The sequence below is a fragment of the Podarcis filfolensis genome, assembly GCF_964270895.1.
Source record: "Podarcis filfolensis genome assembly, chromosome: 14".
Lineage (NCBI taxonomy): Eukaryota > Metazoa > Chordata > Lepidosauria > Squamata > Lacertidae > Podarcis > Podarcis filfolensis.
In genome coordinates, this window is record NC_139616.1 from 14,896,600 (window position 1) to 14,924,108 (window position 27,509).

General features: G+C 42.8%; 1 protein-coding gene across 2 annotated transcripts in view; it reads right to left on the reverse strand.

Moving 5' to 3' along the window:
• Positions 1 to 2,301: 2,301 nt before the first annotated feature.
• BNC1 (basonuclin zinc finger protein 1) overlaps positions 2,302 to 27,509 on the reverse strand; it is a 35,455-nt gene continuing 10,247 nt past the window's right edge. For both annotated transcript variants that reach the window (XM_083586389.1, XM_083586388.1), the window contains exons 2-5: positions 16,447 to 16,549; positions 15,416 to 15,651; positions 10,652 to 12,558; positions 2,302 to 7,599 (exon numbers count right to left, since the gene is read on the reverse strand). In XM_083586389.1, the coding sequence (XP_083442515.1) occupies positions 6,912 to 7,599; positions 10,652 to 12,558; positions 15,416 to 15,562 (2,742 nt within the window). In that variant the 5' untranslated portion in view covers positions 15,563 to 15,651; positions 16,447 to 16,549 and the 3' untranslated portion in view covers positions 2,302 to 6,911. The remainder of the gene's footprint in view (positions 7,600 to 10,651; positions 12,559 to 15,415; positions 15,652 to 16,446; positions 16,550 to 27,509) is intronic.

A 27,509-nucleotide genomic window follows, 5' to 3' on the forward strand; every position in this document is an offset into this window, starting at 1 on the left:
TTGATTCAGTTTGCATTCAAAGGCAAACTTACCAAACTTGCACTTTTCGAAACCATATGCAAAATGAAACAAAGCCATCCTTTGAAATTCACTTCTCAGAATTTTGCAGTGCAGTTCTCCAGAAAAGCAATATGTCCAAAAATACACGTACTGGTGTAAAATGTGAGTAAAAATGCATGCACTGGTGAAAATAGCATTAAAAATGCATTTCATTAAGGGGAAACTGTGTTGCAAAGGAAATGTGTATATGAGGCAAAATTGCATACAAACGTCTGTATATTTGGAGAAATTAGCTCTGAAATGCTGATTTTCATTAGGATTTTTTTTCCTTAAAAATTCTCAGACTGAAGCAGAAATGGGGAGAACTGAACTTAAGATGGGAAAAATCAGAAACAAAGAGAACCTTAAATTGACAGATTCTCCGAATCCTATCTGTGAGTAGGCTGAATTCAAGAAGCTTCCCTCATAATCAGACGCGGTAAGATTGGACAAAGAAAGGAAAACAGCATGGATTATGCTCCAGATTCTATTGGGTCCCTCCAGGCTCCATATTCTAGCACCTGAGAGAATGGCAGTCTTAAAATAAAAATGGGAAAGTTTCTGTCTTTTTGGCATAGCTTCACTTGCAGAGACTTTTCATATCTTGAGCTAAACTCTTTTATCTGTCTGCCTTGGGATTCTTCCTTTCATGTGGAGGCAGAAACCAGGGCGGCCCTTCTCTTTGTGCATCAGTTAAGCCTCTCACTTCCATGTGTGAAATACCTGTGGGTTAGCTATTATGATTGCTAGGGAGTGTGGGGTTATGTAAAAGACATAAGCAAACAGATGACTGATGGAAGATTGGAAGGAGAAGCAGCTATTAAATTACAGAGGTTAGAGGTGCATTAGTCTGCTGCAGCAGAAGCAACGAAAGCTTGAATAATTTTATTAAACTCTATCCACAAGAGTGCTGAGAGTGGCTAAGAGGCCTCTATTCCCCTCACAGAGCTACAGTTCCCAGAGTTCCCTGGCAAGAGGGATTGACTGCCAAAACCACTCTAGGATAAGGTAAAGGTAAATGACCCCTGGACGGTTGAGTCCAGTCAAAGGTGACTATGGGGTGCGGCGCTCATCCCGTTTCAGGCCAAGGGAGCCGGTGTTTGTCCACAGACAGCTTTCTGGGTCACGTGGCCAGCAGGACTAAACCGCTTCTGGCAAAACGCGACACTATGAGCACACAGAAACACTGTTTACCTTCCCGCCACAGTGGTACCTATTTATCTACTTGCACTGGTGTGCTTTCGAACTGCTAGGTTGGCAGGAGCTGAGACAGAGCAATGGGAGCTCACTCTGTTGTGGAGATTCAAACCGCCAACCTTCTGATTGGCAAGCCCAAGAGGCTCAGTGGTTTAGACCACAGCGCCACCCGCATCCCTCACCACTAGGAACTGCACCTCCAGGAGAAAAATAACAACTTTCAGCAGCTTTAATGACCTACAGCTCCCAGGATTCTTTGGGGGAAGCCATGACTGTTGAAGTGGCACAACAGGACTTTAAATGTATGGTGCAGATGGAGCCTGAGAGAAGACATAAATCTAAGATTCCCATATCCAAACCAAATACTGCAGTCCAGCCTTGGTATCTCGGGCTCAGGGAATCTCTGGATCATGACGTCCCAAACTTGGGTCTCCAACTGTTTTTGAACTACAACGCCCATCATCCCTTGCTTGCAGGACCAGTGGTCAGGGATGTTGGGAGCTGTAGTCCAAAAACAGCTGGAGACCCAAGTTTGGGAAACCCTGCCGGGGATCAATAGTGATGCTCAGGCCCAGAAACATCTCTGTTGTCACCACTGGCCTTCAAGTCTCTGACTGAGTTACTGCTCTATTCTGGGATCATGATTCTACCACACTGTCATCTAGGCAACTTCTAGAATTCTTGATCTCAAAAGTTGGCAATGCCCACTAAGGTTACACGTGATATATATATATATATATATATATATATATATATATATATATGGCAACATTTTGGTGGTGATACCCATCAATGGCTTATTGGCCAGTGTAGTTCAATAGACCTTTCATGTGAAGAGGCACTATGCCTTTATGTCGCAAACACTGCCCCAGTTGTGAGCTTTGGGGAACATCTGGCTGGCTGATGTTGGTAGCCAAATATTGTGATTAGGGTGACCTTTGACCTTCTCCAGCTGGTGCCATGCAACCTCTTAGGCTTGAAAGCTAACAGCATCACATATCCAGAGTGCTAATTCTAGAAACCGATTCCTCAGGGGAGTTTTGCCTGGATGCACTCAGAAGAAAATTATTGTATATTTTTTATTAACACATAGAAAATTCTGAAGAAAATACAAAATGGTATTACTTTCAGGGGAACAGTGAAAAAACAAACCTAAAGAATTGGGCGTTACAACTTTCATTTACGACAAAGGCTTCTTTCATTTTTTATATAAAAACAAAAACAAAACCCCAAATCTTATTAAGATTAAGCAAGCACATTTATACAGCAATGACAACAAAATAAAGCTTGAAATAAATGGAAATATTGTTAATGGGTGTCAACCCTGAGCACGGTTATACTGACTTCAGTAGGGTGACACAACCTAGCCGCATCAAGGCTGAAGCCTGTTGGTTTTGACCACCTCGTAGTCACCAAGGGTGGTGTTCAACTATGTCCTATTTAGAACAGATCCATTACCAAACCTACATTAGTCATGCCTATTAACCCCAATGGGTCTACACTGAGTAGGACTAGCATTGCATACCACCCCAGGCTCCCTGCAGTCCGCTTTTTATTGAAACAAGTATTCCAACATGAAAAGTAAATGACACAGTTCAGTTGCAAAAACGAAAAAAAGTAGTCTTATTTCTGCTGCAAAATAGCATCGGACACAAATGTTTTCTGGGCAATAGTTTCATTATTGCATCCATCTAGCAGAAAACATGGCATAGCACTAAAAAAAATGCACTCATTTCCATTTGCTCTCTCTACCTTTCCGTCAAACTGCTCATGAGATGTTTATAGCTGTGGATGTGGCAGCGCCTGAGTATACGCTAAAGCACTTCTCTCTCTCTCTCTCTCTCTCTCTCTCTCTCTCTCTCTCACACACACACACACACACACCCCAGGTGCTAATCCTGAACCTCCTAGGCTATAAGATCTAGCAAAAACTGGGCACATTCAGCTTCCTGGGTCACCCACTAAGCTGAATGCAGTCCACCAGCTTTGCCAGGTGTTTATAGGCCAGGATTGGCATTAACACCTGGGATCATCAGGCAGCTGCCAGTGACCAAATGTCAGCAGGGCCCATGCTGTGGGTGCTTGACCCACCTGCTCACCTGGCACCAGTCGTCACTCTCAGGCTTTGTGGGAAATTAAAACTGGGCCTTCCCAGACTCAGCCCAGCAAGTTCACATCTGGGGACCAAAAAAATGTGGGCTGAGAAGGTCCTCCAAAGGATGGGGAGCTCTTAAGCTGGTTCAGTGCTTAAAGTACCTGTTTCTAAAACAGCAAGATAGGTTTACAGAGTCTCTGGTAAGCTGCCAAACAGGCCTGCTTTGAAACTAACACATGGGAATACTGTTTGTGGGACCCTCAAAGTGGCTACTCCATCCAGGCCTCATTCATGGAAATGTATCTTGATCTACTGGTACCTGCTGTCCTTCTAGATGCTTTCTTTGTACCCAAATGCTGCACCATGAAACCAAACCAGAAACACAATAAAACGCTCCGTGGGTGAGCTTTTAGCCTGTTGTGGCTGATCAATCATCTGGGTATGTCCCAGAGCATTTGGAAACAGCTCCAGTGTCAGGCTGATCAATTGTCTACTCTAGCTGCACCACCACATCAGATCGGACCATGCTGAAAAGCTAAAGAATGTTTCCCCCCCCATCTTTCTAACCTCACACAGTGGGTTTGGAATTCTTGTAGGGGGTCTAAACACACAGCAGTAACTCCACTTTCTGTTTTGTTTAATAGAGTTGCGTTTATTTGGGAGGTCTCAAGCTTAGTAAATCTAATGGTAAGCCACTTTCACAACCTTCTATTTCCCTCTGCTTTGCCACCATGTCGTGGTTTATTCCCTGCTCTCCCTTACGTAAGTATTCACGTTGCTGCAAAAACTGCACTGCTAACACACCCAACACACCCATACCCACATCCAAGGGTATTCTGCCAGCAGCACAAACAACCCTCCTCTCCCTCTCTCCTTCTCTCTCTATTTTGCTCTTGAGAAATCAGTGCACAAACCCATTTTGCAAAGTTGGAATCCAGATAAGAATCAACCCAAGTTCTCTTGAAGAAGCGGCAGCTGGTTATCTGAATGGTCCCATATATATCTGAAACCGCCAGCCAGCACTTTGACATGGGAAATTCAGAATTCTGATGGCTATGCATAGCTAGAATCCTCTGTTTTAAATCAGTTGAAGATCCGCATCAGCTGTAAATCTGAAAACTAGTTTACTGTGTATAAAAACTGAACCTGGAGTGATCTCAGCCTGAATTCCAGCACATCAAACTGTGTCCATCAAATGTGGCACATCAGAGCAACACATATCACCAATCTACTTTGTGATATGAAATTGTGCTACAAACATTTTTGTGTAGAATAAATTAAACATTGAGACCCATGGACAGTTTTTCCTATTCACCCTACATACTAAGCCCAAGATTTCAATCTAAAGTTTTCAGTCACCAGCTAGCCAATAAAGCATCAAGACTAAAATTTAGCTAAGCTGCAAACTCCAGGGGGAGAGGAACATTGTAGAAACCACAAAACACTCTTAAAACACTTTGGCATCATATATACAAAATGTGCAGTCAGTGTCATGCCTGGGTACCACAACAGATCAAAATTGGATTGAATGGGGAAAAAATAATTTGAAAGGCTTAGTCAATAAAAATAAGTATTACCCCCCTAAGCTATTCAAAATGATTTCATCAAAGACATTAGCACACCATGTACACAAACACAGCAATGCTATGACATGATTACAAATTAAATATTTTAAAAGTGGTGTTTTTTTTTAAATACAACGTAAGACCAATCAAATTAAGTGCACAGAACATAATGCAGAATACTGGTACGTACAGTGACAAGGATATTGAACAAGATTATTATATTTATACTAAGCAATGCTTTAATATAAAAGAGAGTGTCAACAAAGCTAAATGGATTACTCTTCTTTATGTTGCAACAAAGACCAGCATTCTCCCCTTGGTGGCAAACAACTACATCAACAAAACATAATGACTTAGTTTCCCCAATCTCATGCTGTTTCCTGTAAAATGCTGGACAATGCTGAGTAAGCCCCCCCCCCCCCTGAATACCCAATGTAGCCATCAAAAAGTGCAATAAAAATACACACTGCATTTATAAAATGTCCTGTATGTGGTTCAAAAATCTTTGGAAGCATGTTATGACACGTTAGGCTGTACAAACTGATGCATTTCAGAGGCTCCCAAAGTTAATCAAGAGTCTTTAAAAAATAATAATAATAATCAAAGAGGGAATATTCTGTTCTTTTCTCAAGGCTGGTCCTCTTGTGTGTATATATATATATAAATCCCCAGACATGGAGTAGCTCAGAAGCAGGTTCCAAGACAGACCCATGAACTGCTGAGTGGCTTCTGGCGTCTGGAAGTTTACAGATCCATCTTGGAGCCAGCCTCATTATTCATTTAGACAAGAATTTTACATGTCTTTTCTAGAACTGGGACCTTTCGTTCTTTTCCTTTCTTCAAATGTTGTAAAAATAATGGACAACCCACAGTGGAAGAAAACCCTACAATACGTCTTCAAGTAAAATAGCTCCTGAAATCAAGAACTCCAGAATCATATGCTACATTTTCCTAAAACCTCTATTTTAGTTTCTGGCATTCAATAATAAATTACGTGGGAAACACCACATTTATTTAATACTGTAAAGTCAGCCTTGGAGCAGAGGTGCATGGCGCTGTTACTGAAAATGACATCCGTGCATTTAGTTTCTCCTCCATATCCCCTTGGTTGCCACTGGGAAGAGGTGTGGAAAATGCAACAGAATGACATTATGACATGGATAAAGAGAGGAACGTGTGGACCTCCAGATGTTGTGGACTCCAACTCCCATCGGTCTTAGCCAGCATGGCCAATAGCCAGGTATGATGCAAGTTGCAGTCTAACAACATCTTGAGCGTCAAAGGTTCATCACCCCTGGGATAATTTTTTTTATTACTCATTGGGGAGAGAAAGGGAAAACTGGACATGGCGCTCCCATTTTCAAAAACAGCTTTGTGTTTTCTTTTGTAATGTGTAGCCCAGCCTTCACACTACGATGTTAGACAGAGGTGTGGAAAAAGCCCCATCATGGCATTATGGCATGGGCTAAGTGGGGAGCCTCTATGCCCTCAAGATGTTGTGGCACTCTAAACTCCCACCAGCCTCAGGGAATTATGGGAGTTGGAGTTCAACAGCATCTGGAGGGTCACAGGTTCCCGATCCTTGATCTCAGGATAGAAATGACAGTGTTAAAAACCCTCCAGTTCAACCAATGGGCTCACCCAGCAGTTCCCACCCATCCCTCCCCATTGATCATGTAAATGAAACATTGGAATAGTGTCTTCACTGTGTCTCATATTGCAAACCATCAAGAGTACCTTTATTATGTCTCTTGATCCTCTCTTTTTTTTAAGTGTGTATCTACATCTAAGTGAAAAACTCAGGCTAGTGTTGTCGGTGTGCCCTATTTTGCTCGGTGAAAACACATACTGTGTAAACGGAAGCAGAATGTGGCCCTGTGTTTTCAGTGTGCACTGTGGAAGAAAGCACCCTGGAAGAAAACAAAACAAAGGGAAACCTCACTCTTACACTTTTCTTTTTCAAGTTGAAATGACGACTCTTAACCAAACAGAAGCTGCTGCCCAACAGCGAGATGTTACTGGGGGCTACCTGTTGACCTGATCAAGCTCTTGTGTAAATTGGGGTTTTGACTGTGCCGGTTTCTGCTGCGCACAGAAGAAAACATTGTATTGCAACCTGGGACTTTGCACTGGTGGAGCTGGCGGAGATGGACTGTTTTGTAATGGGCCCTGAAAGTTCCTTTATTACTGTAGCTTTTTTGGCATATGTGGCAGGTTATTGGCAAACTGGAAGGTATGCTTGAGAAACTCTCATTAGTCTTCTCCATCAGAGAACAGTCTTGGTAGAGGTCTTCATTCGGGATCAAAGGTGGACTTTCACAGCTTTCGTCACTGTCCTCCAAAACCCCAGGACCTTCTTCATTGTCTCCGTCAGAATCCCAAGAGGAATGAGCACTGCCCTCCGACTTGATGCTGGACGTCGTGCTTAAATCCAGAACGGCCCCATCGTTTACCAGGTCATACTGGTAGCTCTCGGGGCAGGCCTCCGCCATCTTGCTCATTGGGAAAACCAGGCTGCCAGTCCTGTTCATCCCTTTGAAGATGACCGAAGTTTGCTGCCCAACGTGTCCTATCAAAGAGTCGTCCGGACAAATCTCTTTCGCCATATCCTTCAAGAGGTACGTTGCATTGAAGTGGTGGTTCTTGATTTCCAAGGGATCTTTGGTCAAAAGCTTATGGTGAAGGTTTAGGTTGGAGCTATGTCTGGAGAAAGAAGACCAGGGATGCTGTTAGAATCAAGGAGGAGAAGCAACTCAACAGTCAACACTTGAGCACAAACTCTGAATGTGAGCATTGTCCCAGTGTGGATACCACCCCTCACCCAAGTGATGAATGCTGTAACAGCAATGTAACACTAGTGAGGAGATAGAGACACATTACTTGGTTGCACCTGGGATAAGGGTACTAAATGGGCAACTAAGAGCATGTAATATATTGATGGCTATGACTCTAGGATGACCTGCCCTTTGAGTGTCTCATCATGGCACTGCAGTCATTTCTCTTTGTTCAGGCTTGTGGGAAGGGAGAGGTGAGGACTGGGTTTTTTCTGTTGCTGCTATTTCATTTGCATGGAATTTATGTTGGCCTCTCTTAATATGATTGGTTTTAATTTTATGCATTTCTGACCTGAGACCTTCAGATGAAGAACAGAATACAGAAAATAAATAACATTATTTAAAAAAAAATCTTAAGTTTGTTTGATCTCTGTACCATAAACAGCTAAGGATGATCAAGACAGCCACAGCAGGAAAAATTTAAAAAGGACAAGATACATCAGGTGGTGGAGAACTTTTGGTCTTCTAGATGTCACTGACTACAACTCCCATCAGCCCTAGCAAGCATAGCCAATGGGCAAGGATAACGGGAGTTGCAGTTCCAAGACATTTGGAGAAACAAAGGTTCCCCATACCTAATATCCATGAACAAATGGTGCCATAGCCTTAAGTAAGACAACACATTTTCTCCCAGTACAGAATAGCTAGTCACGTTTTTCAAGATGAGCAGGCAGATGCAGCAGCTAGTTCTGAGGTCTGGCGAGGGCAGTGAGCCAGGCAGAGCAGCCCTGTTGCATCTTCTCCTTAGTTCTGTCTCCACAGCCTGGCACAGGAAGGCAAATGTGGCCACTACATACTGCTAGTAAAAGGTAAATGTAAAGGACCCCTGGATGGTTAAGTCCAGTCAAAGGTGACTATAGGGTTGTGGTGCTCATCTCGCTTTCAGGCCGAGGGAACCGGCGTTTCCCCACAGACAGCTTTCCGGGTCATGTGGCCAGCAGGACTAAACTGCTTCTGGCACAACGGAACACCGTGATGGGAGCCAGAGCGCACGGAAACGCCGTTTACCTTCCCGCCACAATGGTGCCTATATATTTACTTGCACTGGTGTGGATTTGAACTGCTAGGTTGGCAGGAGCTGGGACAGAGCAATGGGAGCTCACCCCTTCGCGTGGATTCGAACTGCCAACCTTCTGATCAGCAAGCCCAAGAGGCTCAGTGGTTTAGACCACAGTGCCACCTGTGTCCCATACTGCTAGTGGAGAAGGGGGGAAGTGGAAGCAGGAGGCAGCAAGATTTGGGGTCAGCAGCTTCTGAACAGGAACAGTCTTATCTGACTGCAATCTCAGACCTTAAATAGTCCACAACAATTCTTCCTGTTTGTTAGCTACTTCCAAGCTGGCAATGGGATCAAATTGGAACCTGCTCCCTGAAAGGACTGGTTTCGGTACTGGGAAGAGCAGACGGGGAACGTGTGGCTCTCCAGATGCTGTTTGACTCTCAGCGCCATCATTCCCAGCCAGAGGGACAAAACGAATGTCTGGAATTCAGTTGGAGGTGGTGTGCTTCTGAACACCAATTGCTGGAAACAGCAGCAGGGGAGGGTGCCGATGCGCTCAGATCCTGTTTGTGGGCTTTTCATAGGCACCTGCCTGGCTGCTTTGAGAACAGCACGCTGGACCAGACGAGCCCTTGGCCTGATCCAACAGGCTCTTCTTATGTTCTTATCTGCCCAGAGGGCAAAAAGGAAAGTGGGAGGGGAAAGCAGAGGGGGGCAGGAAGGGAGTAGGCTGAACAGATGGTGTGATTGATGGAGGAGAGAAAACTAAGTCCTCTGCCATCAGTTCAGAAGATGATATAGATAGATGATAGATGATATAGATAGATGATAGATAGATAGATGATAGATAGATAGATAGATAGATAGATGATAGATAGATAGATAGATAGATAGATAGATGATAGATAGATAGATAGATAGATAGATGATAGATAGATAGATGATAGATGACAGATGATAGATGATAGATGATAGATGATAGATGATAGATGATGATAGATCATAGATAGATGATAGATAGATAGATAGATGATAGATAGATAGATAGATGATAGATAGATAGATGATAGATGACAGATGATAGATGATACATGATAGATGATAGATGATAGATGATAGATGATAGATGATAGATGATGATAGATGATAGATAGATGATAGATAGATAGATAGATAGATATAGATAGATAGATAGATAGATAGATAGATGATAGATAGATAGATAGATAGATATAGATAGATGATAGATAGATAGATAGATAGATAGATGATATAGATAGATAGATAGATAGATAGATAGATAGATATAGATAGATAGAGATAGATACCACTGTAGATTTTGCTTTAAAAATTTAGGGAGACATCTGAAAAGGCAAGTTAAATGCAAGACCTTGTTATCTTGCCTGTGCAAAAAATTGCATCTCTAAAAACGACAACCCACAAATAAAATTATTTTCAACCACTGTTATCTACTAGCAATGAGATTTCCAGGGTTTCATTTAATGCCGTGGTTCCCAATGTGGGGCACACGCCCCACAGGGGGGCAAGTTGATTTTTAAGGGGGGGCAATTTGAGAATGAGTTATTAACAGTGAATGGCCTTTTAGGCTTCCTCCACGTGAACAGGAGTTCATTTTTGAAAAAAAAAGAATTATATGTCACAGGGTGGGGCATCAGGATTTTAGAGATGCTTAGGTGGGGCATGGCCAAAAAAAGGTTGGGAACCACTGATTCCATGCCTTCTTGTCCCGGGGGAAAAGCAAGGTTTTGTCCCATGGATTTTCAGTGCTCCAATAAGGTATGGAACATGCATGAGGAAGATACATGGGGTGAGGGGGCACACCACAAAAACATGCTTCAAAAACATGCTTTATTTTTTTTAATAAGAAAAAATAGAGCAATTATGTGCATTTTTTTCTTACCTGTCTCGACTTCTACGAGAAGGAAAGGCAGCATTGCAACCCTCCACGGTGCAAATATGCATTTCTTTTAGGTGTACGTTTTTAAAATGCATTTTCACACTGTAGGGGTTTTTAAAGGTCTTCTTACAGATGTCACAATGGAAACGGCTGTCTTCCCTCTGAAGCCCTAGCGGCGCATGTTGGCTGACACGATCTATATCTTTAAAAGCTTCGAAACCAGGAACGGCTACACTCCTACTGGACAGTGTGCCGAACGCCCCCCTACTCAGCAAGTGGTGTTGCAATTCAGCGCAGTCGTTCATTGGGATCCTGTAATTCAGTTGCTCTTTAAGATAGCCATGGGGTTCTGTCACTGCTTTGATCACATCACGCTGCTGGTTTGAATCTTTGCAGGCATTTTCACAAGAAACTACCTTTAACAATTTGCCTTGTTCAGGCTTAGCTGTTTTCTCAGGGCGATGCAACTCGTCCGCGTTGGCGCATGTGTTATTTGGCTCAATAGATTTAAAATATGTCGGCCCTCCATCTTCAGAAATGGATTTCTGTGATGTACCTGAATGGGACTTCTTTTCCATTGGGTGGTTTGGGTTTTTTTCTATCCTAGAACCGCCCATCTCAACAGGCCCATCACTTACCGGCCGCGGAGGCATGTCGTCTTCCGAGCTGGCAACTTCGTGAGTTGTGCTAGGGGTATCAACGGCTTCTGTCTCTATCTTGATGGGCATGCTAGACTTGCGGGATTTTTTCTTGGGCAGCACGTCAAAGGGCGATTCGTTAGAAACCAGCGGCTCAGGGACTGATGAGGAAACCAGAGGTAGGGAAGGAAGGGTGCCGGGAGTATTTGCAAGTTCAGCCGGTGTGACCGGACTGCGATAGAATGGAAGAACTGGCTGCACTGTCCTCAAGTTTGGAAAGAGAATGCCATTTTGGCCAGTACTGTGAAAACCTGGCTGTGTCTTTGAATCGCTGCAAGAGCTTCCGTAGCTGGAAACGGATCTACTGTCAGGAGGCAAAATATTAAAGTCCGTCCGTTTGTTCTCTTCCAGTCCGGTGATGGCCAACCCGTTTCTCAGATCTTTATCCCGGTTGTTCCTGTTCATTGGCATGTGAAGTCTAGGGTTGGGGTTGGCACTGTGTCGATTTCGGCTCCGGAGGGAGCTAAAGACCATGTTGCATCCTTCAATGGTACATTTATGTTTGATCTTCAGGTGGACAGCGTTGTAGTGGATCTTCAGAGTCCCTTTGTCGTAAAAGGTCTTTTCGCATGCTGTACAAAAAACACGCCCTCTCCTCGTGGCGAAGCCGTTTTTATCGACAGATTTTATTTTACTTTCTGGAGAGAGCTGGCTCATTTCAGGCTTTGTGATGCTGCCGGGCGAACTTAAATCGCTTGGAGAAGTGTCGTCCTTCAAAGCGATATCTGGGCTGGTCGAGGCCACCTCCTTTTCACCTTGAAATGAAGACTCGGAAGTTAGGAAGCTGTTTTCCGCAAACTGCATAGGAACATCTTGCTTGAGTTCATTGCTGCAGTCCTGACTTTGCTCCATCAAAAGCCTCTCAGGGGGTGAACCTATGAGGGGCGGAGGAACAGGACTAAAAAACTGAAAGGGCAACATGAAGGCCATGTTGTTGACAACGTTCTCAAAGTGGTGGATGTTGACAGGGTTCATTTTGTCCAAGGAAGCCGGGAGGCTTGCACTCCTCTGACTACAGCTTTCGATGAATGCCCTAATATCCATATTGGCTGCAGTTGTGGGGATGACGATGGACTGCCCTTCTTTCTCCTGAATCGCCATTAACTCCACAATGGACTTGGTCTCGCCAAAGCGCAGAAATTGCTGCAAAGTAGCCAGTTCTTCTTCGCTGGTCATGATACTCCAGTGGTCCAGGACTTTTCCTGCAGCATCCTTAAAAAGACAACAGACAACACTGTACATAAAAGAGGAACACATCAACATCAAATTCGTATGGACACTTCAGTGCAGGGGCAGCTAACATAGATATTGTTGGACTGTAACTCTCATAATCCTTGACCATTGGTCATACTGGCTGGAGCTGATGAAGGTTGTAACCCAACAGTATTTGAAAGCACAACATTGCCTACCTCTTCTTGAGATGCTTATGCTTAACTTGCAAAGCGGAAGGGCCATAGCTCAGTGGCAGATAATCTGCTTTGCATTCAGATTCAAGTCCCAGGTTCAATCCCCGGTGTCCCCAAGTGTGGCCAGAAAAGACCCATGCCTGAAACCCTCAAGAGTTGCTGCCAGTCAGTGTAGACAATATTGAACTAGACAGACCAACGTTCTGAATCAGCTCCCTATGTTCCTGTGTGCTCAAGTTGCTACTCTGCATGGCCTTCTCCACCTCCCAGTAAAAAAGGAGACAAGACAGACATGCTCCACTCTTTCTGATGTCCTGTTACTCGTCCCACTCGCTCACTTGCAGTGCAACACACCTGGGATCCTGCTTGCCAGAACAGGTGAAAGATGCTCCATGCACCATGATAACCACAGAGGGAGCAGGCTAGGGGAACTGTGTTTGCCTTGTCCCTTGCTTCAGTGGGAGTTTGGAAGGGCTTTATTTGGGGTCAGGATGGCAATAATAATAATACAGTCATACCTCGAGTTGAAGTAGCTTCATGTTAAGCATTTTCGGGTTGCGCTCCGCAGCCACCTGGAAGTAACGGAGCATGTTACTTCCAGGTTTTGCCACTTGCTCATGCGCTCAAAATGACGTCACGCGCGGAAGCGGCAAATAGTGACCCGTGCACGCGCAGACGCGGGTTGCGTTCACTTCAGGATGTGAAAGGGCTCCGGAATGGATCCCGTTCGCATCCAGAGGTACCACTGTAGTAGTAATAATAATAATAATAATAATAATAATAATAATAATAATAAACATCTGGCTGGGTATAAATAAAACATTAAAAACTTCCCTAAACAGGGCTGCCTTCAGATGTCTTCTAAATGTCAGATAGTTGTTTATTTCCTTGACATCTGATGGGAGGGCGTTCCACAGGTGGGCGCCACTACCGAGAAGGCCCTCTGCCTGGTTCCCTGCAACCTCACTTCTCGCAGGGAGGGAACCACCAGAAGGCCCTCGGAGCCGGACCTCAGTGTCCGGCTGAACGATGGGGGTGGAGATGCTCCTTCAGATATTCTGGGCTGAGGCCGTTTAGGGCTTTAAAGGTCAGCACCAACTCTTTGAATTGTGCTCAGAAACATACCAGGAGCCAATGTAGGTCTTTCAGGACCGGTGTTATATGATCTTGGTGGCCCCTCCCAGTCACCAGTCTAGCTGTCGCATTCTGGATTAATTGTAGTTTCCGGGTCACCTTTAAAGGTAGCCCCAGTGGCATTGCTGATTTGTACTGTTTTTTGGTAGGGGGCAGCTCAGACTAAATAGGCACAGGGTAAGGGTTGTGTCTTAGGGTTAGCATTAGGTTCATCTAGCTTAGTATTGTCCACAGTGACTGATAATGACCATACAAGGTTTCAGGCAGGGGTCTATCCCACCCCTACATGGAGATACCCGGAAATGAACCTGAATCCGATACCTTCTGCGTGCAAAGCAGATGCTCTACTACTGAGTTACAGCCCTTCCCATAAAGTGACCAAGTGATGGCCAGAGTTGGAAGTGCAGGGTGGGGAGGGTGAACAGGTCAGGATCCTGCTCAGGAATCCACAGATGCCCATCACTATTCCAGGCAGTTTTCTGAGAGGTTAGGCTTCTTTGTCTAGCCAAATCCACACAATTTGCTAAGGCTGAGGGCAACTTTTTTGGGCAACTCTGTGATATATATTATTCTTGGATTTCAATCACCCCAACGTTTGTTCTTTCTAACATAGCACCGATGATTAGAAAGTATTTTGCAATCTCCCCAGAAAAAAATTAAGACGTGTACCAGCGAAACAACATGTACGAATGGAGAGAGAGAGATGGAGCAATCAGAAGAAGATTTAGCTCCACATTTAAGTCAAGTATTCTTCCACTGCAAGTTTAATAATCTTCCAAGCTACTAAGATCAGAGAACAAATGAACCTGCATCGATCCTTCGCCAGTGTTTACAGGGCACAGCTGTAATTACACTAGAGTGTTGCAAGTTCTTTCAAACTCCAGCCATACCTAACTTTTCCCAATATCTATAATAAATATTTTATCACAGAACATGTATTTGATGGCCTACTGAGGGTTTTCACTGGGCACACAAGACTTCTCTAAGATGATGAAGAATGTATCATCATCAATTTTTCATGCAAAAAAGGTTCAAGGTAATTGAGCCCATATTTTTAATCCTAACACTAAAAAGCAAAATTATCAAGTGCCATGAAATATTTATTCGTGCCATAACATAAATCATAATGCTACTTTACATTGAAACAAGAATGCCAACAGAGGAGAGGCATTTGTGTAAACATAAGGAGCTAACTTCTGCCCCGGTGTAATGGTACTGATGATGCTGGAAAAGTTCAAAATGGCATAACTGAAATGGATAAATTGATGCTGAATGTCTGTATTATAAGGGTGCTAGTGCAGCTTCAAGTTCTGATGCAACTGGGTGAGCTGCTGGGATGCCAGCAGAACGTTCACAAACATTCAAACTTCTCAGGAAACAAAGCTTGCAGAAAGCTTTTCTTAAAAATTCTTTGTACTTCTCCAGATGTTGGGATGCCCACAAACATGCAGACCACTGGTTTCTTGGCCTCATTTCGGCCCCGATTCTCTTGTCACCCTCTTAGAGGGAGCGAGGACCTAGAGATGTACCTGTAAGACATATCCACGTATGTAGTCTTGAAGTGTCCAGTCCAGAGCATGGAGGATATGAATGACTTCTTCTTGCTTCAGGACGCTGAAAAGCCGATCTAAGAGAATTTTGAGACGGACAGGAACTGCCTGAGTTCCATAAAGCATGAGGCTGCTTATATCAAATACCACATTAGACTGGACTATTTCCACTTGGCTTGTTGGGTATAGGTTAGGGATCCTTAGCTTACTTAAGGCTGAAAAGAAAAGGAAAACAAAAGGCGAGTGACTACTTATGCATAAATGGGTATGAGACAATTAGACAAAAAGAACACCATTGGGGTACTAGGGGTTTGAACTTGAACAGTATTTCCCAATTATTTAAGCTTGGGGAGGGGTTGGGTGCAAATTTCTGGTTTGGCGCATGATCCCTTTGCTAGATTGGCTAGGCTAGGGATGGACGGGACTGTGAACTTTGGTTCGCCCCATTTTTCCACCTGGAAGGCACCATGTTGACTGTAATAATCATCACCATATTTTTACCCCGCCCATCTGACTGGGTTGCCCCAGCCACTCTGGGGCAGCACATGCAAAAAACATACTAAAATATTAAACATCAAAAACTTCAGGTTTTTTCATGTTGCCTTCAGGTGTCTTCTCAAGGTTGTATAGTTGCTTATTTCCTTGACATATGATGGGAGGGCATTCCACAGGGTGGGTGCCAATAACAAGAAGGCCCTTTGTAAACTGTCCTCAGTTTAGCCTAAATCGTGTTCTGAACATTCAGAATTATGTAATCCTCTTGTAAAACAAATTGCTATTAGTTACGTAGCAATTCATACTAGTTATGGATTGCACCAAAGAAGTGCTTTACTATCCCAAAGCTGAGCTGAATATGACTCTATAGACAATTAGCAATTTCTGAGTTTTGTTATTTGTGACTTTGCAATGTTTCCGTTAATAAACTGAAAACTGTACTTAGACAGCTGGTGGCTACTTGGTAAGGCAAGGATTTTTTTTATTTTCTTTTAAAATTCTTTGAGGTTTATTACCATGTGCTACCCATCCATGCCGACACTGGTCACATTGCCGCTGGTTTATTTTCCCAGGTTTGAAGCACTGGCAGCTGCAGCTTACCAGAGTGCAACGGATGGCCTGAAAGAGCAGAAACAGATTAAAAAGTTAAGGGGTGAGTAACATGTGCAACACGCTGGAGAGAGGAAAGGGGAAGGGGAATGGAACATGCATAGGCAAATATGTACAAAATGAAGAATTATGAATATGCATAGATAGGATTGCCATATGTCCGGAATTTCCTAGACATAGCCGGGATTTGTTCGTGAAAAATAGTATCTGGGTAGAATTTTCAAAAGCTGGTTTAAATGTCCATGAAAACCTGGGTATATGGCAGCCATATTGGAAGTGGGGATTTTTTTGCCAAAATTCATTGGGGGGGGGGAGATTTGGGGGGGGGGAGCTGAACAACCCCCGAAAAGCTTAACAACTTTTGTGTCTGGATTTTCACTGGTTGAAATATAGCAAGCCTAATAGAATGCCAAAGTCACAACATGGGTCAACCTGTTTATGGACTGTACTACTCCACACTAGGGATGGTTTCTCAAAGTTTGTCATTTTTCCAGTGTTAGGTTCAGTGCTCCACATTCCCCCATTTGTTTGAGGGTGTCTCTTTTTCTTTTTTTAAAGTTCTCATGAAAATGTGTCAGCATTTAGTGCGAATTTCCCCAATATACACGTTTGTGTGCATTTTTGCCAGGTACACACCTTTTTGCATTTCTCTGTGCTATTTTTAAAAATAATACATGGATTTTCATGCACACTCTTCCACCAGCACATGCATTTCTGTACACAACAAATGGTTGCAAAATTCAGAAATGTGCAAATTTCAACAGATTGCTGTGTTTCGGTTGGTATATTGTTCCGGAAAGCATGAATTTGGTGGGGTTGCTTTTAAATGCAAACTGAACTCAATTTTCCCCCTGCAGGTTATTCCATGTTTTCATATATATATATAAAATCTTTTCCCACAGAAAGCTAGCACATCAGAGAGAACCATTCTCCTAGCTCAGCCTTCCCTGTCTAATATTTAGGGTCAAATGACAAATTATGCTAAATGTGTTTCTTTCCACCTCTCTCTAACTAAAAGCAGCCACAGGGATGGGGAGGGTGACCTAGATCAGCACAGCAGCACAAGGGGCGGGGGCGGGTTTAACCCTTTCCCTATGCATCCACTTCCTGCTGAAAGATCCCAAAAAGCTGCCATTTCACCCCCAGCTTTGGGGGAGCATTTTCAAAAGAGAAACACCCTGTGCTAGCCTCTTTGATCTGAATCTGTTCTTCCTTGCAGCTGCTGTTAAGTTGCTGTTTTTTAAAAAATTGAGAGAGAGAAGGAGAACCCCAGTCACGAAATTCAAAGATATGTTTAGCATCACATGTAGTTTGACCCACATTTGCTACATGCCAATAAATAAATGGGACTTAGAAAATGCTTCACCTTAGAGAGATTGTACCCAACATTAAGAAAACAAAGGGCAAGATTTTCCCCCAAACCATGTATTTAAATGCTTCTAACTATGAAACTAGGAACACAGGTGGCACTGTGGGTTAAACCACAGAGCTTAGGACTTGCCGATCAGAAGGTCGGCGGTTCGAATCCCCGCAGCGGGGTGAGCTCCCGTTGCTCGGTCCCTGCTCCTGCCCACCTAGCAGTTTGAAAGCACGTCAAAGTGCAAGTAGATAAATAGGTACTGCTCCGACGGGAAGGTAAACGGCATTTCCGTGCACTGCTCTGGTTCGCCAGAAGCGGCTTAGTCATGCTGGCCACATGACCCGGAAGCTCCCTTGGCCAATAAAGCGAGATGAGCGCCGCAACCCCAGAGTCGGTCATGACTGGACCTAATGGTCAGGGGTCCCTTTACCTAACTATGAAACTATAGATACCAATTGCAACCCAGATCATTTTTAAAAGATGTGTTATTTAGTGCTATCTTTGAAAATCTAGTTCTTCCTGTAGTTCCAGGGATGGGAATCTGTGGCCCTCCAGATGTTGCTAGATTCCAGCTGCCAACATCCCTGACTTGGGATGCTGGCTGGGATTGATGGGACTCCAGAAATATCTGAAAGGCTGTGAGTTCCCCAACCCTGGTAGGGCATGTCATTTTAGAGGGTGAAACTTAATTTTTGCTCCCCTCCCCAGGTATGGGTGTGAGGAATTAAAATCTGCTATTATTACTGTCATCAGACAACATATAAAATTATTATTATTATTATTATTATTATTATTATTATTATTATTAGGCTTGGTAAGTCTATGTTTGGTGAATAAGCACATAAACTGCTTTCAGAAAACCAAAGAATTTTAATGTTACCTTCTGAAAATGTCGCGTAATGATGACGTTGATGATGATAATAATCTGCAAGTACTTGGAAATCGTTTTTAATGATTTCCATGCAACTGTACACACATTTTACTTACCAAGCAAAACTAAACTATATTATTTTAGCCAGAATATCTTTGGAATTCCCAGGTCATGTTGCAACTTTTTAGCAACCCTCATTTTGGGAATTGGAAAGCTGAAAAACTCATCAAGCCCTACTGCGCCAGCGGATTTTGCAAGGGCTGAAACTTGAGCAAAGAAATTTAAGTCAGGCAGTCATATGAGTTTTAACTGTGTAAGTTTGGATGGGTAAAAAAGAGTATCTCCAAAGGGGGGAAAAATCTTTAGATGATGTCTCTACAGGCATCATTCTGCAAGTAGTGCGTTGTGTCATATTTAATAGAGACTTCATCAGGCAAGGCCTCCTTCCACCTGCCTTGCCCCACCCTCTAGTCTCTGCTTCTCAATTTATATTGTATTATTTTACGTACTGTGCCTTGCCGTTGTTTTATTGACTATAGTTTAGAAATTATTTATTGTAACTGTTGAGTGGATTTCTTTTTAACTTTTATATATTGACATTATTATTTTATACTGTTCTAATGATTGTTGAGTGTTACTTTTTTGGTGTAGGTTGCTTATTTTAAAGTTTTGTTTTATTGCTACATTTTTGTATTGCATTAGATTGTTATAAGGTGTACATTTTTTTGCTTCTTCAGCTTCTAAACCGCCTTGAGTATTGTAAGATAGAAAGACGGTATACAAATTATAAATGATGATGATGATAGTAAGTCGCAAGTGAGGCTTGGAATCTACAGTGAGCAATCGCTGATAGGAATGTTATGATTCCGAATAAGTTACATTCCCATTCTCAGACACTCACTCATTCTCACACAGACAAATACAGCCCACGCTGAAGTGTTTCCTGAGGGCCAGAGACAGAGGTTGAAGGGCCGTATTTGACCCTACCCCTGAAAGAGGCCTTCATGCACACTGTTTCTTCCCAGTGCTATTTTTCAAAAGAAAAAAAGAAAAAAAGGGCCAGAATTCACCATTACCACTTCCCTTTTTTGTCTTAGAATGGCAATGGTGCTTACCTGAGATGCGCCAGAACTGGGAACTGGTGAGTTCTGACCCCCCCCAAAAAAGCCCTTCCCATCCCTCATACCGAGTAGTAGAAAGGCACACATTGTGGTAATTAATAGTAAAACAGAAGGAAAATGGGGGGCGGGGTATTGGGACAGGGGAAGAATGATCATTTGCAGAAAGCAACAAAATTCCTTTGTGTTTAAAAGCAATCTCCATGACTGATACCTCCACTGCCTGTTTAACTGTACCTTGTGTACAGTTGCACAGAAAAAGGAATGCAAGCAACCGTAATAATAATAATAATAATAATAATAATAATAATAATAATAATTTATTTCTATCCCGCCCATCTGGCTGGGCCTCCCCAGCCACTCTGGGCAGCTCCCAACAGAATACCAAAAACACGATAAAAGATCAAACATTAAAAACTTCCCTAAATAGGGCTGCTTTCAGATGTCTTCTAAAAGTCAGATAGTTGTTTATTTCCTTGATATCTGATGGGAGGGTGTTCCACACAGCGGGCACCACTACCGAGAAGGCCCTTTCCCTGGTTTCCCTCACTTCCACATGATGGGGTACACTATCAAAGGAAAAGTAACCCTCTTAGAAATTGATTGATAGCTTTCCTATTGATACAAGTGCCGGTCATTTGAGGAAGCAGGAGCTTCCATCTTCAACATCATCAACAACAACCTTTGGTTACTCTAGAGAGAGGAGTGCATTGGACAGTATATATAAAAGTATATTATTATTATTATTATTATTATTATTATTATTATTATTATCATTATCATTATCATATTGCCCTTTACCGAAGATCCCAAGGCGGTTTGCAACAGAAAAATAGGGAATGAGAATACAAAATAAAACAAAAACAAACCAATAACACTCTTCCCACAAACACATTTGAAAAGCCATAGGCCTGGTTATAGAGAAACATTTTTGTCTGGTGCCTAAAGATATATAAGAAAGGTGCTAGACCAGCCTCCCTGAGGGGAGTATTTCACAAATTGGGAGCCACTGCAGAAAAGGCCCATTCTTATGTTTCCAGCTGCCAGAGACACATGAAGAAGGTTCTCAGGTGATGAGTGTAAGATCTGGGTTGGTTCATATAAAAAATAAAAATAGATTCCAGGTTACAGCAATGGTATTAAAGGGGAATCTCAAAAAAGTTTAAAGGCTATGGATGGAGGAACACTTTGTAGGAGTGGTTCGTTTAAAAAACGTTAAGTAAATCAGTAAGCGAACATTGCAAAAACTAAGAAATGTACCTGAGAAAAAGCAATCCGTTTCCTGTGAATTTACAACACATGCATCACAACACACACTGAGAACTGAGCTCTGAGAGTCACTTTGCTTTAGATAGCCGGTTAGCCCAGCAGTTGGCATACTTCTGATAGAGCCGCAGAAAGTCATAAATTTTCTTTATAAGGTTCATCTAAGTGGGATGGGGGGTGGGGAGAAAGCATGTTGTGTTGAGCCAAGGCCTCGTTGACTTCACGAGATGTCAACTATAACTGGAGCTCAATTATATTACCTCACTGCACTCCTTCAAGATGCCGTACTTTCCATAGACTGCGGTGTGTTCATCAGCCCCAGAAGATCAGAGTTAGATCAGCATTCCATAAATAAAGAGAGTCCGCAAAGAGGTGTCCCAGCAAAAATGGCAAGGGGGCTGGTTTTCGAAGGCAGTTGTCCAAACAGATACATCAAGATGCAATCTAATATTCTTTCAGATAACCTTCACTTATTTCATGGGCTTTTACTTTCTTTCTCCATTCATCAAATTTCATCACCTCCTCACACTTTTTGTTTGATTTGTTAGGCTTGGGTTAAGCTGTATCCCTGTCTGCTTACAGGCACGAACCTCTATATAGGATTGCAAGAATGCTAAATATAACAAGGTATTCATTTGCTAGATACCGGGCCAGATTACTGAATATTCAGCTGATGTTGTAGGACAGTTGTGTGGCTAAAGACTTCAATGCCTAGGTAGGAAACCCCTGTTTTCTAACCATCCCCTCCTTGCTTTTTATAGTGTCTCGTTCCTGTGTATTTGTTGATACATCTCTTATTTGCTGTCATATTATATTCACTTTTGACCAGGGCAGAATTGATTTAAATCTTTTTTTTTTTTTTTTTTTTTTACAGAAAGACTCATTCTTGCTGGTATAATCTTAATATTGACAACCAGATGAAGGTTTCATTTTTGGAGTAATAAATTTTCAGAGTAGTTTTTACAGTTCTATCAAAAATTACTGATTTGGTTATACTACTAGAAATACATAGACAGCTAATTATGAAATTACTGTGAGGTTTAATAAGTTAACTGTTTATATTTGGACAACTTTTCTGCTGTACTTTGTTGGAAGGAGAAAAATAATCATTTCCTTAATAACAATTTAAACAATTTATTTAACTAAAATAATAGCATTATAGCATATGTATCCATGTTTGTTAACTGATGTGGTTAATTTTTTTTAAAAAAACAACAACTTAGACTGAGTTTTAGCACACATGAAAAACTTAAAACAAATCCTTATTTCCCAAGGAATAGCCTTTGGACGATAATATAACTTAAACAGAAAACTATCTTTAGAAAGATTTTTCCTCCAAAAGCATTTTATTTTAAAAATCCAATTTAAATTAAAAAAATCTGATTTAAATAAAAAAAACCCCCCGAATTATAATTTTTTTAAAAAAAAATCATAGATTTTTATCCACCCTACTTTTGACTGGAAGCCCGTTTGACGACCACTGAGTGGCATACGCAGACTACAACAGCAACAACAATAAATTCTTTTGGGAGTCTGCCTCTGGAAACCTTCAAAAACCCCTTTTAAAAAGCAGCAGCACTTACCAGACTGGTATGAATGGTGGCAATGGCAGCTGTCAGTCTTCCTCATCGCTGGAGGACGATGTGGAAACAATGACAAGGCAGGCAGACTGGTACTCCAAAGTGCTTGGCTGTGATTTAGAGGTACACCAGTACCCTGAACTGCTAGCCATTTCCCCCACTCATTTTCAGCCACTTTTTCAGTTTCCCCGCTCTCTTTTTGGGGGACTGTTTTTGCCCTCTTTATGCCTTTTTGCAGATTAAACTGATGTATTTAATTTCCCCCCCTCACCTCGCATTTACACAGTCGTGCATGAGTTGAACACATGGCAAGTGGGGAGATGTCTGTATTCCACTCCTTTTCCCCTCTTTTCTTGACCCTCCCACCCCAAACCCTCAGTATCTTGCCACTGAGCACGCTCAGTTCTCATTGGCCTCCCCCCCGCGTTTAAGGGGAGGGGGCTCCCATTTCCTCCCCCTACTTCCGCATATATTGGGAATCCCTCCAGCAGGCCGATATTTCCATTTCGTTTCCTTAATGGGGACATTTTGCTGCATCGCCATTATAACTTTACTGCGGAGTCGACCATCAGTATATACGATGCAATATAAAGAAATAATAGCCAGGTGTCCCGCCTCATAGAAAGCATTCCTCCATTTGAAGGACTGTCCCGTCTGTCCAATTTAAACATAAATAACCATAAGGAGGAAGAGTGAGGGCACTGAAACTGCCCACCAACAGGAGTAGCTCCATCTGCACCACACATTTAAAGCAGTATCATTCCACTTTAAACAGTCATGGCTTCCCCTCATAATCCTGGCTTCTGTGGTTTGTCAAGGGTGCTGGGGGTAGTTAGAAGACCCCTACTCCCTTCAAAGAGTGACATTTCCAAGGGTGGTTTAATATCAATCCTTCTTCCCAGGGAATTCTGGGAACTGACATAACTTGCCACAACAATTGATTATTTTCTTTGTTGCTAATATTAACTTATGGCCTTTTACGGATGCTTCTTCCAAATGCTCAAATACCACTGGATATACTAACTCAGTAACCCTTACAACAGCCCTGTGAGGTTGTCAAGAACGAGTACAGTGGAACCTCGGGTTGCGGATGTCATCTGTGATGGAGGCACGTCTGCAACCTGCAGCGTTCGCATCCTGAAGTGCTGCATCTGCGCCAGCGCGATTTGGCACTTCTGCGCATGCACAAGCAGCGAAACCTGGAAGTAACCCGTTGTGGTACTTCCATGTTTCCTGCAGTTCACAACCCGAAAACACGTAACCTGAAGTGTCCATAACATGAGGTATGACTGTACCACCCCTACATTGGGGGCTTTTTTTTTTTTGGCCAAAACTCACCAGAACTCAGTCCTGGCACCTCTCAGGTGAGCGCCATTGTCATTCTAAAAGAACGAGGGAGGCGTTCATGTTGAGTCCCAGCACCTCTTTTTTCTAGAAAAACAGCACATTAGAGATGGGAGGCTTGAGGGACAAAGCATGCGCAATTGAAGCAACTGCATATTATTTCATTGTTCAGTCCTCCTTCCCTTTTGCTTTCCCTGCTTGTTTCCCCTGCGTATGTCTTTAGATTGTAAGCAAATTAGGGCAGGGACCTGTCCTTTTGTAATCTTTAAAGTGCCACCATGGTCACTACTGGCGCTATATAAATTGGGAAATTAGTAAGTTATAATGCCATCGAACAAGTTTCTACCAAAGCTAAGGTTTGAATCAAAGGCTTCTTGGTTCACACCTCTACCTTTGGGATGAAAGCAGATACTTCTATACAGGCAAATGTCACTGTAAGTTTTGTTCTGGCCCGCTTAATTTAAACAGAGACAGCTTTGTAGTCGGCATTCAGCGTGGCGATAAAGAGGTAGATCAGTCCCAGAGCAAAACTTGACCAACGGGACAGCTGGCAGATTTGTGAGTCTCGCAATGGAAAGCAGACTGTTATCAGAACTCATCTGTCTCTGGATTAAGGTAGAAATTCTTTCCCATGTTCAGTTTAGGTCATTAGAACATCTAAATGCCAAATTCTCTACTCTGTGTACATGATGGGAACGAGAGAGTGATTTATAGCTTCTGCTAATAGACTGGCGAGCTTGGTACCAGCCGGCCTGTAAACAAGAGAGGGTGTTTTTCCTTTCCTTCCAGGAATCTAATTTCTTGGGTGCCATTATCCATTCAAAATATTTCCTCTGGCTGCTCTAAAATCTTCTTCCCTCCCCGAAATCCTTTTTCTTCTCATACCCTCTGTTTTAGAAAAATGTACCACCTCACTTGACACCCTTTTACGAAGACAAAATTTCCCATTTTTCTTCATCTCCCCACAGTGAGATCCGTACTGAACTGGGTCTGGATCAGATCTGAGCTCAGTCGTGCCCCTGGTCCCCTGAGATTAACCTTGGGATCTGCCTGCAAAACGTCAAGAATGGCGGTATAAAATTAAATGGGTCTGTTTATTAGGCAGTTGGCCTCTCTTAGCACATCTCGTGCATTTCCCTGTTGTTTACAACACATCCAGAAGGAGTCCTGAAGCAATTTACAAGAACTTGCAAGATTCAAAAGATAGATAGATGACGTGCAGCAGAATTTCAGTGCCATGGAAAGATTTAGGACACAGTGATGATTGCCAGGGAAGGAGAGGGCAGGATTTGAAGTGAAGCAATAACTTCCCATTAAAAGGCAACCTGGGAGCCTGCTTTTATAACTCAGATCTTCCAAGCGTCCCTACTTTCCATGGACAGTCCTGGATTTACAGAAGCCACCCTGGTTTCTGATTTGATCTCGGAATGTCCCGCTTTACCTTAGGACATCCCTATTTTCATTAGAGAAATGTTGGAGGGTATGGAGTTTTCCGACCCCCGAGCCAAGGAGATAAGTAACTATACAACCTATAGAAGATATCTGAAGGCAGCCCTGTGTAGGGAAGTTTTTTTAATGTTTAATGTTTTATTATGTTTTCAAATATGTTGGAAGTCACCCAGAATGGTTGGAGCAACCCAGTCAGATGTGTGAGGTAATCATCATCATCATCAGTGGTTTTCTTAGGGGGGGGGGTACACAGGGGTAAGCATACCACTAAACATTTTGTGAATCCGATGACAGCTTCATTTCCTTTCCAGGTGATTTTCTTGAGTCAAAATGAGAGTACCCCTAAAAATTTATATGTATATTTTTAGAAAAAAGCAATGATAATAATATTAAATAGGGCAGCTGTATTTTCATCAGAGAAATGTTGAGGGGCATGATAACTGGATTATTGTATTGTTGCAACCTGCCTTGGGAACTTATGGTGAAGGGTGGGTAAGATGTGGCATAATGTCATATGGTGGTAATTTCCTAACACTCTACACATGATGTACTCTGAAATATGCTTTTAAACTCAAGGTCTAGATTAGAAGATGAAGCCAGTATACATTTGCAAAATGTAGGATATAATGCCCTGATCCAAATCTGTGTGTACGCTTTTCTGTATGCCAGGATTTCTCCGTTTTAAAATGAAAGGAAGGCAGATATTCACCACCATTGAAATGAATGAAGAAGTCCTGTTGAACATGGAAGATCCATGTGTTGTTAACTTACAGGTTAGTGAAAGTTACACCTTCAAAAGGTGGAGTAGAAGAAAAGAAGCATACAAATTTCTTTGGGGCTACTGTGTTTCTAAAGATAAACTTTAGAAATATATATTAAAGTTGACATTTGGTTTGCCAATACTTTGTACATACTTTGTACATGTCAGCTCCCAAGTAAGACCCATTGAGTTCACTTATATTGAATTAGGCTTAAGTCTATTTATTGCTACTATTTAGGGCTATAGGAAGCTGCCTCATGCAGAGTCACCTCATTGGTCCATCTAGCTCAGCACAGTCTAGCTCAGCCTTTGCTAACCTGGTCACGTGCCCCAGAAGTTTGGGGCTCAGCCCCAGCCATCAACAGGTTGATGAAGGCTGGCCTAGTCTGACTGACAGCAGGTCTTAGGGGTTTCAGAAGTCTTTCCCAGCCCATTCCCAGCCCCGCAGTGTCTCCTTCCTGGAGATGTCAGGGGCAGCAGAAAGGATCCAACAAAAACGAAGTCAGTGCTCTCCCACTGAACTTCAGTCCTTCCCCAAAATTAAAATATGGAAAAAGAGAGCTGTCTCTGTTTAAATTAAGCGGGCCACTCTCATGCACATTATCTCAAGCAGACGCAGGAAGCTGCCATTTTGGCAGACCATTGCTCCATCCAGTATTGTCTACTCCAGGGGGGAGGCACTGTGATGCCCTCCAGATGCTGTTGAACTCCAATTAGCCACAGCCAGTTTGGCAAACGATCAGGGATGATGGGAGTTGTAGTTCAGGAACATCTGGAGGGCACTACACTGGCTATCTGGTCTACCCTGATTGACTGTGGCTGGTTTCGGACAGAATGTCTTTCCTAGCCATGCCTGGAGATGCTAGAATCGAACCTGGGACTTTCTGCATGCAATGCAGAAGTTCTGCCCCTGAGCGATGACCCTTCTCTGGGCTTCCCTGGAACCTGTGTGCCTCCAGATGTTGCTGAACTACAACTCCCACCCTCCCTGTCCATTGACCATGCTGGATCACAGACTCGCCTTCGCTCCTCTTTCTGAAGGGCTGTAGGGTGCAAGTTGATTTCAAAAGTAAAGAACCTTAAGAAAAGAGAGTGACGTTGAAGGAGAATGGAAAGTTACTCATCAAAAGCCAGCGGCAGTCAGACTGCACATCATCCCTTGGTCACTGTGTTCTCCATTATGGTGAGATGTTTCGTATTTCTGCGTAAATCATAGTAACT